At 42.4% G+C, this 14,470-nt stretch overlaps 1 protein-coding gene across 1 annotated transcript; it reads right to left on the bottom strand.

Annotated features, from left to right (window-relative positions):
• Positions 1 to 856: 856 nt before the first annotated feature.
• LOC130291438 (uncharacterized) lies at positions 857 to 2,459 on the bottom strand. Its single transcript, XM_056540157.1, has 2 exons — positions 1,669 to 2,459; positions 857 to 1,582 (listed from the first exon to the last, which is right to left on the bottom strand). Exons 1-2 carry the CDS (start codon positions 1,791 to 1,793, stop codon positions 982 to 984), a joined length of 726 nt encoding a protein of 241 aa, XP_056396132.1. The 5' UTR covers positions 1,794 to 2,459; the 3' UTR covers positions 857 to 981.
• Between the last annotated feature and the right edge of the window lie 12,011 nt (positions 2,460 to 14,470).

The raw sequence follows: 14,470 nt of genomic DNA, 5'->3' as shown, positions 1-14,470 counted from the left end.
TGCGAAAATTAGCGTAAACGAAAATTTGCATGTGCAAAAAAATAACCATATGCGAAAAATTTGCATAAATGAAAATTCGCATATGCTAATTTTCCCATGTGCGTAAATCCGTACGCCAGTCTCACACAGTAGTATTAGAGCCTTCTTTATACCACACAAGCTGGAAGCAGAGAGGGATGATCACTGTGATGTGTACTGTGAAAAAAAAAAAAAAAAACAATATTCGGAATTTCGAATATATAGTGCTATATTGGCGAATATTTGCGAATTCGCGAATATGCGATATTCGCGAATAATATTCGCATTGCGAATATTTACGAGCAATACTAGTGTTGCCCACCAGACGAAAGGGCAGCCAACACGCCCCCTCAAAAAAAGCGCTATGGCAGAGCCAGAGATTGCCAAAGGCAGCGCTGCATCAGTCCCCCAAAAAATTTGAGTTCCTGGATATAAATATCTATATTCAGGATGGCTGTTTGCATACTGCCACCTATTTTAAGGAGGTGGATGCAAACAGCTATCTCGACTTTAACAGTTGCCATCTGAAATAATGGAAGAAGAACATTCCATTCGGTCAAATGAAAAGAATCCGAAGGAATTGTTCTTCCACACAAAAATGCCAGCAACAAAAAGATAACATGGAGGATCGTTTTAAACAAAAAGGGTATCCCAAACCCCTTATACAAGGAGCACGCCAGAGAGTGGACGAATTAGAACAAAGTGCTTGCTTGAAAAATAATAAACAGGGTAATGCAGAGGGTGGTTATAATGATGAATTTGATTCTGTTTTTCTAACTAGGCATTACACTTCCCACACCAATATTTTTATTTTTTTTTGTATAGGTAATATCACCAGCTCACATTATTGTGTTATGATTACTGGCACCATATATAGTCCCCCAGTTATTCTTCTTTAGATGGTTTTTCCATGTCCTGTGCAGTATTTCTCCCAGAAGTCCACTTGATGGCCCACGTGGTGGTCTACACCCCGAAGTCATCAATTTTTACTCTAAGAGAGAGTGTGCAGCTGTTTCTGGAGACGGTCAACAATAACCTCTGCATGGTGGAATAATAGGTCACAATGTTTATCAGGATCAGTAGAAGCATCACCCACTCGATGATTATGATGGGGATTTCACAGATCTCGTCCCAGTCTTCATCATTATAGAATAATTCCTTTAATGCTTCATATCCAAAATAGAAAATGACACAGACAAAAGTCAGGCCACCGCAGGTGCATCTACTATGGTGGATGACTTTTTTTGCTCCTGGTAATTTATACATCTGGATGGACTGCCCAAGGTAGTATAAGGCTTCACATGTAATTGAAATTATCGTGCTGACAAAGTGTATCCTGGGATATTCTTTGGGGGAAAATACATGCATGACAGCTGTGGCAAAACAGGAGGCCCACACAATGGCCAGCAGGATCTTCTGGATCAGGACCTGATGACCCCTGAACTCTTCAGTATGCATAACCATATACTTATAAATAAGAAAGGTTAGTACCAAAGTGCCAATGGACATCCCTATGAATCCAATTCTGAATAATATGCTTTCGGGAAAGAAATTTCCCACGTCACTGTGAAGGAAAAGAAACCAATGTTATTATGGATATTTCCTCACTCCCAACCCATGAAATAAGATTCATGTGCTTGTTTATCTTACCTGATGCTCATCAGTGGCGAGGCGGCATGGCCGAGGATGACCGTCATGATGCAGCTGGTGGCAAGCCAGGCCGCACACCAAAACGCCAACAGGAGGGGGACGAACCCCAAACCTTTTAGCTCCATTTTAGACAAGTAGAAGAAGAAGACGCTAATCTCACTAATCTCACTAATCTCACTGGAACAATCTACAGACTGAAGGCTCGGGCGGCTGTCAGTGGAATGTCAGGACTCCAGCTGTCTATGGCATCACATGTGACATGTCAGAATGACTGCTTGTTTCTTGGAGCTGCCATGATTTAGTATCTGCTATAGACAGAACCTGATGTTTTTACTATGGACCTTACAGACCCCAGAACCCAAGTAATTAGTGCAGGGGCTCCATTTTGATCATCTCATATTTCACATTATTTGAGTTACAGGGCTCAAATACATTTGCACCCTCTATAGCAGTGGTCTTCAAGCTGTAAACCCCCAACCGCTGCAGAACCACAACTCCCAGCATGCCCAGACAACAACTTCGCATAAGGAAATAGTCTAATTAAACTTTTCTTATATATAGAATCCCTGAAATCTTCAATCTCTCCTTTTATTGGTTTATGATCTGCGTTACTTATTTGTAAAAAACAATGTTTCTGATTGTCTGCCACCCCATACTTATGGGCTGTCTCTTCAAACGACTTTATTTGACCTAAAGCGTATAATTGATTTACATAAATAAGCCCCTTTTCATCCAAAAGAGGGAATCTTTAATTTTAAGGAATTCTTTAAGTGCTTTATTCGACCATAATGAAGTAAATTCAAAACTCCATGTGATTTTAAAAATGTTTTAAGTTCCTCTCATACTTTATTATATAGATATGCATGAGTATCCCAGCTTCCAAAATCTTAAAAATATCCTTATAAAGACCCATTAGGGTATGTTCACACTACAGTGTGCGAGCGGAGATTCAGACTGGCAGCCGGTGGCGGCGGTAGAACCGGGCGGCACTGAGCCGTCACCATTGACAGCTATGCAGTACTCGCGGACTTCCGTGCAAAGAATGAACATGTTCTTTCTTTGCGCGGAACAATTTCAGCGGCGCTGAAATTCCGCAGTGTGAACGGGTCTCGCGGAAACCCATTCACACTAATGTTAAGTTCACACTGCGGAATTCGGCTCGCGGAATTCCGCCCGTGGAATTTGGCTTGCGGAATTCCGCCCATGGAATTCCGCGGGAATTCCGTAGTTTGAACATACCTTTAGAGAGAAAAAACAGGACTACATTTTCCCTCCTTCTCACAATAGTCTGCAATTTTAGCGCTAAAAAGTACCTAAAAAAAAAGTGCCCAACCCCCATCGTGCTCAGCTAACGTTAAAGAAACATATTTCATTCTTGTGCTTTCCTGCCCCAAAGTAGTGAATTTAATAAAGAAATAAGAGCTTGGAACCATTTTTCTGATATCCATACAGTATAGAAACATAGAATGTGTCGGCAGATAAGAACCAATTGGCCCATCTAATCTGAATCCTATCAATAGTCCCTGGCCCTATCTTATATGAAGGATAGCCTTATGCCTATCCCATGCATGTTTAAACTCCTTCACTGTATTTGCAGCGACTAGTGTTGTTCACGAATATTCTCAATTCGAATTTTAATCGCGAATATAGAATATTCGCAAATTCACGAATATTGCAAATATAGCACTATATATTCATAATTACGAATATTCACCTTTTTTTGTGCATATGTGAAAATTTGTGCGCATATGCGCAAATTTGCGAATATTCAGCCCTCCCTTCATTAATGGTATAGAGAACTGTGACTAGTGCATCAACTCTGTGAATTTTTGCCCATTAAAACCAATAGGCTAATTGTGGTCTATGGGGATCTCACTGCATGTTAGATAAGCAGGAACATCTCTGCAGCACAGTGGGATGGGAGACCGTCACTGATTCGAGTCCCAGGGTGGACAGAGTGTTACAGTGTTGTGGTTAAACTTTACTTTCCTGGAAAAGCTGTTGAGTTGCCCATAGCAACCAATCAAATTGCTTCCTTCATTTTTCAGAGGCTTTTTCAAAAATGAAAGAAGCGCTCTGATTGGTTGCTATGGGCAACTCAGAAACTTTTCCTCTGGACAGGTTTTGATAAATCTCCCTCTATGGGGGAGATTTATCAAGACCAGTGTAGAGGAAGAGTTGTGCAGTTGCCCATAGCAACCAATCAGATTGCTTCTTTCATTTTTCACAATGCCTCTGCAAAATGAAAGAAGCGATCTGATTGGTTGCTATGGGCAACTCAGCAGATTTTCCTGGAAAAGTTTCTAAGTTGCCCATAGCAACCAATCAGATTGCTACCTTCATTTTTCAGAGGCCTTTTCAAAAATGAAAGAAGCAATCTGATTGGTTGCTATGGGCAACTGCACAACTCTTCCTCTACACTGGTTTTGATGAATCTCCCCCATAGAGGGAGATCTATCAAAACCTGTCCAGAGGAAAAGTTTCTGAGTTGCCCATACCAACCAATCAGATTACTTCCTTCATTTTTCAGAGGCTTTTTCAAAAATGACAGAAGCAATCTGATTGGTTGCTATGGGCAACTCAGCAGCTTTTCCCCATAGACCACAATGGGCCTACTGGTTTCAATGGGCAAAAAATCACAGAGTTAATGCACTAGACACAGTTCTCTATACCATTACAGGGGTACTCCGGTGAAAACCTTTTTTCTTTTAAATCAACTGGCTCCGGAAAGTTAAACAGATTTGTAAATTATATAGATACAATGGAGAGGCTCCTGTCTGTCTGACCGTCACTAAAGACCCGAGCAACCCAACAAACACCTATACCCAAGGTGTATGAATTAGGGAAAATATGTTAAAAGAAAATGCGGCTCAAAGGTCAAAGATATTTGGTTTAAAAATAATAATTAATATTTATTAGTATAGAATGATAATAGATTAAATAGGGAATGTACAGGGCCCTTGTACTCCCCTAATTAATATAAATCAATACAAAATTATAAAATATAATAAAAACAACAATGAATATAGCAACTATAAAAATATTCTGCGACTTGAGCCTGTAATATCAGTATAGCAATCTCATAATCCTGTGGAACAACAATTTTCAATGCAAATGTTCATTCAATTGTTCCTGTTCTCAGTGATCTTCAATATAAAGCAGATACAATGTAGCAGCTACAGATATACAGTTAATCAATTGATGCAATGGTATTGTATCTATCCAGACAGTGATAACTCGATCCAACCGATGCAATGTAGCGCATGGTGATCAGTAGCGAGTTGATTAACAGTCACTCAAGATCACTCCTTATGAATCTCTGTGTATATCACACATTAAAATGTCATATTAAATCAGCCAACTTGCAATAAACTCCATAAAATGCTCACCACTCCCGGGGTACCACGGATCTCCCTTAAGTGTAGTCTTGTATGCCGGCTGTATAGGATCTTTCGCCCGGTGCTTTGCCTCAGTCAGGGATCGCACTGCTGGAGTCTCGGCCAACTCCTAAGTAAGCAGCACTTGGTGATGGGCACCGTTTGGGGGGGACTGCAGCGCTGTAAAGCGGAGTCCCTTAGTCGGACCAGCTGGGAATGGTGGCGATCAGCAAGAATAAAGTCCTTATTGTAGATAGCCCGATTGGCTTTTTACTTGCAATTAATGTAACGGCTGTATGCGGTATACAGAGTGAATAACCCGGCGGCGTTCCTCGTGCAGAGGTCGCGCGCTCGGGAGATGGCACACTGTAATAGATGTCTTGGATCTGTCGGATGATCACTGTTAATGTCAGGCAAGTGTTCTATATTGTCAGGCTCAATATTGCATATTTATGATCGCTGGACGTTCTGCTGCTGAAGAAAAAAACCGAGGATGGTTTTGAAACGCGTCCAGCGATCATAAATATGCGATATTGAGCCTGACAATATAAAACACTTGCCTGACATTAACAGTGATCATCCGACAGATCCAAGACATCTATTACAGTGCGCCGTCTCCCGAGCGTGCGACCTGTGCACGAGGAACGCCGCCGGGTTATTCACTCTGTATACCGCATACAGCCGTTACATTAATTGCAAGTAAAAAGCCAATCGGGCTATCTACAATAAGGACTTTATGCTTGCTGACCGCCACCATTCCCAGCTGGTACGACTAAGGGACTCCGCTTGACAGCGCTGCAGTCCCCCCAAACGGTGCCCACCACCAAGTGCTGCTTACTTAGGAGTTGGCCGAGACTCCAGCAGTGCGATCCCTGACTGAGGCAAAGCACCGGGCGAAAGATCCTATACAGCCGGCATACAGGACTACACTTAAAGGGGTAGTCCAGTGGTGAAAAACGTATCCCCTATCCTAAGGATAGGGGATAAGTTTGAGATCGCGGGGGGTCCGACCGCTGGGGCCCCCTGCGATCTCTCTGTACGGGGCCCCAGCTCTCCGCCGAGATAGCGGGTGTCGACCCCCGCACGAGGCGGCGGCCGACACGCCCCCTCAATACATCTTTATGGCAGAGCCGGAGATTGCCGAACGCAGCGCTTTGGCTCTGCCATAGAGTTGTATTGAGGGGGCGTGTCGGCCGCCGCCTCGTGCGGAGGTCGACACGCCCCCTTCCCGTGGGCTGTCGCGGCTCCGTACAGGAGATCGCAGGGGGCCCCAGCGGTCGGACCCCCCGCGATCTGCAACTTATCCCCTATCCTTAGGATAGGGGATAAGTTGCTCACCACTGAATCACCACTGGACTACTCCTTTAAGGGAGATCCGTGGTACCCCGGGAGTGGTGAGCATTTTATGGAGTTTATTGCAAGTTGGCTGATTTAATATGACATTTTAATGTGTGATATACACAGAGATTCATAAGGAGTGATCTTGAGTGACTGTTAATCAACTCGCTACTGATCACCATGCGCTACATTGCATCGGTTGGATCGAGTTATCACTGTCTGGATAGATACAATACCATTGCATCAATTGATTAACTGTATATCTGTAGCTGCTACATTGTATCTGCTTTATATTGAAGATCACTGAGAACAGGAACAATTGAATGAACATTTGCATTGAAAATTGTTGTTCCACAGGATTATGAGATTGCTATACTGATATTACAGGCTCAAGTCGCAGAATATTTTTATAGTTGCTATATTCATTGTTGTTTTTATTATATTTTATAATTTTGTATTAATTTATATTAATTAGGGGAGTACAAGGGCCCTGTACATTCCCTATTTAATCTATTATCATTCTATACTAATAAATATTAATTATTATTTTTAAACCAAATATCTTTGACCTTTGAACCACATTTTCTTTTAACAGATTTGTAAATTACTTCTATTAAAAAATCGTAATCTTTCCTGTACTTATTAGCTGCTGGATACTACAGAGGAAATTAGTTTCTTTTTGGAATGCTCTCTGATGATATCACGAGCACAGTGCTCTCTGCTGACGTTATAATAATAATAATAATAAGTCTTTATTTATTTATTGTTGTCCTTAGTGGGATTTGAACCCTCTCCAGCTCCACTATATCTTTCTTGTACACTGGTGCCCAGTACTGTACACAGTATTTTATGTAGGTCTGACTAGTGATTTTTACAGCGGTAGAATTATTTCCTTGTCGTCGCCATCTATGCCCCTATTGATGTACCCCATGATTTTATTAGCCTTGGCAGCAGCTGCCCGACACTGGTCACTACAGCTAAGTTTACTGTTACCTAAGACTCCTAAGTCCTTTTCCATGTCAGTCGTCCCAAGTGTTCTCCCATTTAATACATAATCCCAGCTCGGATTTGTGCATTACCTTACATTTATCAGTGTTGAACCTCATCTGCCACTTCCCAGCCCAAACCTCCAACCTATCCAGATCCATTTGTAACAGTGCACTGTCCTCTATAGTGTTTACCGCTTTACAGAGTTTGGTGTCATCTGCAAAGATTGCTACTTTACTATTCAACCCCTCTGCAAGGTCATTCATGAATATATTAAATAGGACAGGACCTAAGACAGACCCCTGTGGTACCCCACTAGTAACAGTCACCCAATCAGAATAAGTACCATTAATAACCACCCTCTGTTTCCTATCATTGAGCCAGTTACTTACCCACTTGCACACATTCTCCCCCAGCCCAAACCTTCTCATTTTATGCACCAACCTTTAATGTGGAACCGTATGAAATGCTTTGGAAAAATCCAGATATACGACATCCAGCTATTGCCCCTGGTCCAGTCTGGTGCTCACCTCCTCATAAAAGCTGATCAGGTTAGTTTGACAGGATCAATCCCTCATAAATCCATGCTGATACAGGGTCATACATTTATTTTTATCAAGATATTCCAAAATAGCATCCCTTAGGAAACCCTCAAACAATTTACATACAACCAAGGTTAAACTAACAGGTTTATAATTCCTGGGGTCACCTTTTGACCCCTTCTTAAATATTGGCACCACATTTGCCATGCGCCAGTCCTGGGGAACAGTCCCTGTCACTATAGAGTCCATAGGCGTGCGCACGGGGTGTGCCGGGTGTGCCTGGGCACACCCTAATCAAGCCGAGGCTCCCGTCAAATTCGGGATATCCAGGGAGCGTAGGAATTAGGGGGACACATCCCCCCAGAAAATCATGCAGGGGGACAGATCATGGGGTAATCCTCCCCAGTTCTGCCTGCAGAATATCCTGCATTATATGCTCCCTGGGTCTATTTAACCCAGGGAGGCATTTATAGCTGGTCACTCACGGCCGGAGCTTCTGAACTGTGTGCGCACACAGTTCAGAGAAGGCCGTGACCCCTTCCCAGACGCAGGCGCTGATGACGTCAATCATCAGCGCCTGCACTGTGGAGAAGAGAGAACGCGGCCCGGCTCTTCAGGAGATCGCTGCGTGGGACTAGGTGAGTTTTTTTTGTTATTTTCTTTGGTACTTTGGGATGGGGAATCATGTGGGGTGGTGACCCGGTGGGGTGGGGGTGGGGGCTTTTAGTCACAATACACAGTGTTACTTCACACTTACTCTACTGCAGTTTTTCCCAACCAGGGTGCCTCCAGATGTTGCAAAACTACAACTCCCAGCATGCCCGGACAGCCTTTGGCTGTCCCGGCATGCTGGGAGTTGTAGTTTTGCAACACCTGGAGGCACCCTGGTTGGGAAACACTGCTCTACTGGACCCTTTTCACATAGACACGCTATTATGCAGTTACTTCTATGAATTTTTATTACTGCTCTTTATTTTGCAGTCCAATTATATGTGAGTTAATGTCCTTCGTATGTTTAGTTCACAAATAGAGCAACTGATAGAGTCATTTCATACAATCATAGATGCAGAGCCTCTAGAGCAGTGGTCTCCAATCTGCGGACCTTCAGATGTTGCAAAACTACAACTCCTAGCATGCCCGGACAGCCAACGGCTGTCAGGGCATGCTGGGAGTTGTAGTTTTGCAACATCTGGAGGTCCGTAGGTTGAAGACCACTGATCTAGTGTTATTCAAAGTGCATATATAATTAGGTGTTACTGTTTTTTTTGTGTGTAAACTGCGCATTCATAAACATAAGATGCATAACTTTGCCTTGATGTCAGGACCCTTCTTGTATAATTGCACAAAGTCCTGTGTATTACATTGGGTCCCTATATTAGCACCAGGTAATGTATTCACTGTTCACTTTATTGCAGATGTCCCAACTCTGTGCTATTGCACTAGTGCCCGTCACTCCATTTCCTAATCCACACATGTACACAGCTTCCTTTGTTATGCATTGGCTGCAGATTGTATAACACTATGCCATTGCACTTCGCTGTTTCCTAGTGGTAGCTGGTTTCAAGTATTTGGGCTCCGTTCACATTGCCATAGGCGATCCTACGTGCTTTAATTAATCAGGGATCACGTTATAGCGTGTATTCTTCTAATATCGCTTCACGGGCCACCAGTGACGGGCACTAATGCAATAGCGCAGTGTTGGGACATTTGCAATAAAGTGAACAGTGAATACATTACCTGGTGCTAATATAGGGACCCGATGTAATACACAGGACTTTGTGCAACTATACAAGGGTCCTGACATCAAGGCAAAGTTATGCATCTTATGTTTATGAATGCGCAGTTTACACAAAATGTGAAACAGTAACACCTAATTATATATGCACTTTGAATAACACTAGAGGCTCTGCATCTATGATTGTATGAAGTGACTCTATCAGTTGCTCTATTTGTGAACTAAACATACAAAGTGTGAAGTGACACTGTGTATTGTGATCTGACTTTGCCTACATGCTATCTACCTAGCTATCAACTACCAATCCACCTAGCTACCAACTGACCTAGCTAGCTAAAAACCAACCTACATACCTTATAGGCACTGATTTGAATAGGGACCTTCCATATGATAAAATATACCTTTTATTAAGTTCCATTTAACCCCTTAACGATGAAGGACGTAAATGTACGTCCTGATGACGTGGTACTTGACGCACCAGGACGTACATTTACGTCCTAAGCATAACCACAGGCATCGGAGCGATGCCCGGATCATGTGCGGCAGGTCCCGGCTGTTGATCGCAGCCAGGGACCCGTCGGTAATGGCGGACATATACACGGCGTGAGTTTGTGCTTTAGGGTGCACACCCTAATGCAATAGGCTGCGCACGCCTATGATAGAGTCCCTGAATATTATAAATAGGGGTCTGTCTATTACATTACTTAATTCCTTTAGAACATGGGGGTAAATGCCATCTAGACCTGGTGATTTGTCTATTTTGATTTTTTGTAGGTGGCACTGTACTTCTTCCTGGGTTAGACAGGTGACCTGTACTGGGGAGTTTACCTTATCACACTGTATTTCACCTGGCATTTCATTTTCCTCAGTGAATACAGTGGAGAAGAATTTGTTTAGTATATTTGCTTTTTCCTGATTCCCGTTTATAATTTCTTCCTCATCATTTTTTAAAGGGCCAACACTTTCATTTTTATATAATTAAAGAACATTTTGGGGTTAGTTATACTCTCTTTGGCAATGAGTCTTTCTGTCTCTATTTTTGCGGTTTTTATCTGTTTTTTTTACATATTTCACATTTTTCTCTATAGCTTTTTAATGCTTCTTCACTGCTGTCCTGTTTTAGTAATTGAAATGCTTTATTTTTGTCATTTATTGCCCCCTTAACATTTTTATTCATCCATATTGGTTTTCTTTTATTTCTGACCCTTTTATTCCCATAAAGTATATACATCTTACAGTGAAAATTTAAGATATTTTTAAAAGTCTCCCATTTAGTGTCAGTATTGTTCTTTTTGAGGACATTATCTCATTTTATATTGTTATGGGCTTCTCTGAGTTGATCGAACTTTGCCTTCCGAAAGTTCATTGTTTTTGTGGCCCCTCGAGAGATTCCTTTATTGAAGAACAAGTTATAATGTATTAAATTATGATCACTATTTCCTAGGTGTCCATCTACTTGCACATTAATTACTCTGTCAGGTACAGTACGTTGGGAAATATTAAGTCTAGTCGGGCGCCTCCTCTGATCGGGCCTTGCACCATTTGGGACAGATAATTGTCTTTAGCTATAGTCAGAATCCTGTTTCCTTTAAAGTCGAAGTCGGCCCAGTTCTCCATGAACCCAAACCCCTCCTTCCTACACTAGCTTCTGAGCAACTTGTTTACCTACCTAATCTCCCGCTGCCTCTCTGGTGTGGCTCGTAATACATGTAATATTTCAGAAAATACTACCTTGGAGGTCCTTGCCTTAAGCTTGCAGCCTAAGTCCCTGAAATCCTTTTTAAGGACACTCCATTTACCTCTTACTTTGTCATTGGTGCCAATATGTACCATGACTGCTGGGTCTTCTCCAGCCCCACCCAGCAACCTGTCAACCCGATCTGCGATGTGCTGAACTCGAGCACCAGGAAGACAACACACTGTTCGGCGATCCCGGTCTTTGTGACAGATTGCCCTGTCTGTCCCTCTAATAATTGAGTCCCCAACTACCAGTACCTGTCTGGCCTGCCCTGCTCTCCTCCCTCCCTCCTTACTGGAGCAGACACCTCCCTGGCGGTCAGAGGCAGAGTCCTGCTGCAGTACCACTAGCTCTGAAATGGCATCCCCCTCATCTGCCAACAGGGCAAACTTGTTGGGGTGTGCCAGTTCAGGACTAGCCTCCCTGACACTTTTCCCTCTACCCCGTTTTCTAACTGTAACCCAGCTAACTGCCTGACTGTCCTGCACCTCTGTCCCACTATCCTCCCCCACCTCTACCCCAGAGAGTACCTGCTCAGTGAGCAGGAGACTCCTCTCCGAGTTGTCAATGCATCTCAGTGTTGCCAGTTGCACCTCTAGATCCAGGATCTGGGCTTCCAAATGAGCAACTCGCACACATCTCGCACAACAATATGCACCCTCAAACTGTTGTTCAAGGATTGCATACATTGTGCAAGATGCACACTGGACTGCTTTTTCTAACATGGAGGTCATACTAGATTTGGGGATTGCAAAAATTAACAGAAAAGAAGAAAAAAATGTAATATTTCAATTTAAACTTCCTGAATTTAAAGTCCCTTAGTTTTAAGTCCCCTCACTTTTATACTCACTCACTTGTATGCTTCACACTCTTGTATACAGACAAACAATCGCTAGCTCAACATAGTGTATTTGCTTTATATTTATCACAACCACAACCACCTCTCTTTCACTGCCTGGAAGTGAATTCACTTTAGGGAAACTTTATATTATTTTTTTTTCATTTACACATCCAAATTTAACGAAAAGTCGTCAAAGACCTGTGGGGTGTTAAGGCTCACTGGACCCCTTGGCACGTGCCTTGAGGGGTGTAGTTTCCAAAATGGTATGCCATGTGGGGGTTTACTGCTATTCTGGCACCATAGGGGCTTCCAAAATGTGACATGCCCCCCAGAAACCATTTCAGCAAAAATTCACTCTCCAAAATCCCATTGTTGCTCCTTCCCTTTTGAGCCCTCTACTGCACCAGCCAAACACTTGACATACACATATGAGGTATTTCCTTACTCTAGAGAAATTGGGTTACAAATTTTGGGGGCTTTTTCTCCTATTACCCCTTGTAAAAATTCAAAAACTGGGTCTACAAGAACATGCGAGTGTAAAAAAATGGAGATTTTGAATTTCCTCCTTCACTTTGCTGCTATTCCTGTGAACCACCTTAAGGGTTAACACACTTACCCAAATGTCATTTTGGATACTTTGAGGGGTGCAGTTTTTATAATGGGGTCATTTGTGGGGTATTTCTAATATGAAGGCCCTTCAAATCCACTTCAAAACTGAACTGGTCCCTGAAAAATTCAAATTTAGAAAATGTTGTGAAAAATTGGAAAAGTGCTGCTGAACTTTGAAGCCCTCTGATGTCTTCCAAAAGTATAAAGTAGACATATTGTATCTGTGAATCAATATATAATTTATTTGGAATGTCTGTTTTTGTTACAAGCAGAGAGCTTCAAAGTTAGAAAAATGCAAAATTTTCAATTTTTTCATCAAATTTTGGAATTTTTCACCAAGAAATGATGCAAGCCTCAACAAATATTTACCACTAACATGAAGTAGAATATGTCACGAAAAAACTATCTCAGAATCAGAATGAAAAGTAAAAGCATCCCAGAGTTATTAATGCTTAAAGTGACAGTGGTCAGATGTTCAAAAAATGGCTGGGTCCTTAAGGTGAAAATGGGCTGGTTCCTTAAGGGGTTAAACCCCACTGGCATTTGACAGATCTTTGGAACAGTGGGCTGTGCAAATGAAAAATTTTCATTTTTCATTTTGACAGACCACTGCTCAAAAAAATCTATCAGACACCTGTGAGATGTAAATGCTCACTGCACTTCTTATTACGGGTGTAGTTTCCAAAATGGGGTCACTTCTGGGGGGGGGGGGTCACTGTTCCGGCACCATGGAGGCCTAAACGCACATGGCCTTCAATTTCATCCAGATTCTCTCTTCTTTTGAGCCCTGTAGTTCACCCGCAGACCACTTTACATCCACATGTGGGGTATTTTCGGACTCAGAAGAAATGGGGCATTTTCTCCTATTACCCCTTGTGAAAATGATAAAATTGGTGTAACAACAGCATTTTAGGGAAAAAAAATATACATTTTTTTAATTTTCACCTCCAACTAAAATTTGTCAAACACCTGTGGGATGTTAAGGCTCACTATACCCCTTGTTACTTTACGTGAGGGGTGTAGTTTTCAAAATGGGGGTCACATATGGGTGTTTTTTATGTTTATGTCAGAACTGCTGTAACTACCAGCCACCCCTGTGCAAATCACCAATTTAGGCCTCAAATGTATATGGCACACTCTGTTTACACTAACATGCTGGTGTAGACCCCAAATTTACCTTTTCTTAAGGGGTAAAAGAAGAGAAAAAAAATTTGTAACCCAAAACTGTTGCCTTGAAATATGAGAGGGCTCCAAAGTGAAAGAGCACCATGTGCATTTGAGGCCGAAATTGGGGATTTGCATCCACCACCAAATTACCCTTCGGCAGTGCTTCCCAAATAGGGTGTCTCCAGCTGTAGCAAAACTCCCAGCATGCCAGGACAGTCAATGGCTATGCCGATGTTCTGGCCCCTGTATCACCCGTCATTACTCACAGAGTAAGTTTGCTCTGTGCAGTGATGACAGCAGGGTGCCGCAACCGAGATCACAGGGGTCCTTTGGAGAGGGGATAAGATGTCTTGGTGCGTAGTACCCCTTTAAGAGGGAAAAACATGATATATATTTAACCCCAACCCAAATGTACCTTATTTTTATTTTCTACCTGAGGTACATAAAAACCGGAAAAAAAAAAAACAC

The sequence above is a fragment of the Hyla sarda genome, chromosome 9 (genome assembly GCF_029499605.1).
Source record: "Hyla sarda isolate aHylSar1 chromosome 9, aHylSar1.hap1, whole genome shotgun sequence".
Taxonomy (NCBI): Eukaryota; Metazoa; Chordata; class Amphibia; order Anura; family Hylidae; genus Hyla; species Hyla sarda.
The sequence above is the reverse complement of the archived record's forward strand: the minus strand, read 5'-3'. Positions and strand labels throughout refer to the sequence as shown.

Coding starts and splice junctions, on each gene's coding strand:
- LOC130291438 (XM_056540157.1), bottom strand. CDS start 1,793: ATGGAGCTAAAAGGTTTGGGGTTCGTCCCCCTCCTGTTGGCGTTTTGG. Junction 1,583..1,668: donor TCGCCACTGATGAGCATCAG/GTAAGATAAACA, acceptor TTTCCTTCACAG/TGACGTGGGAAATTTCTTTC.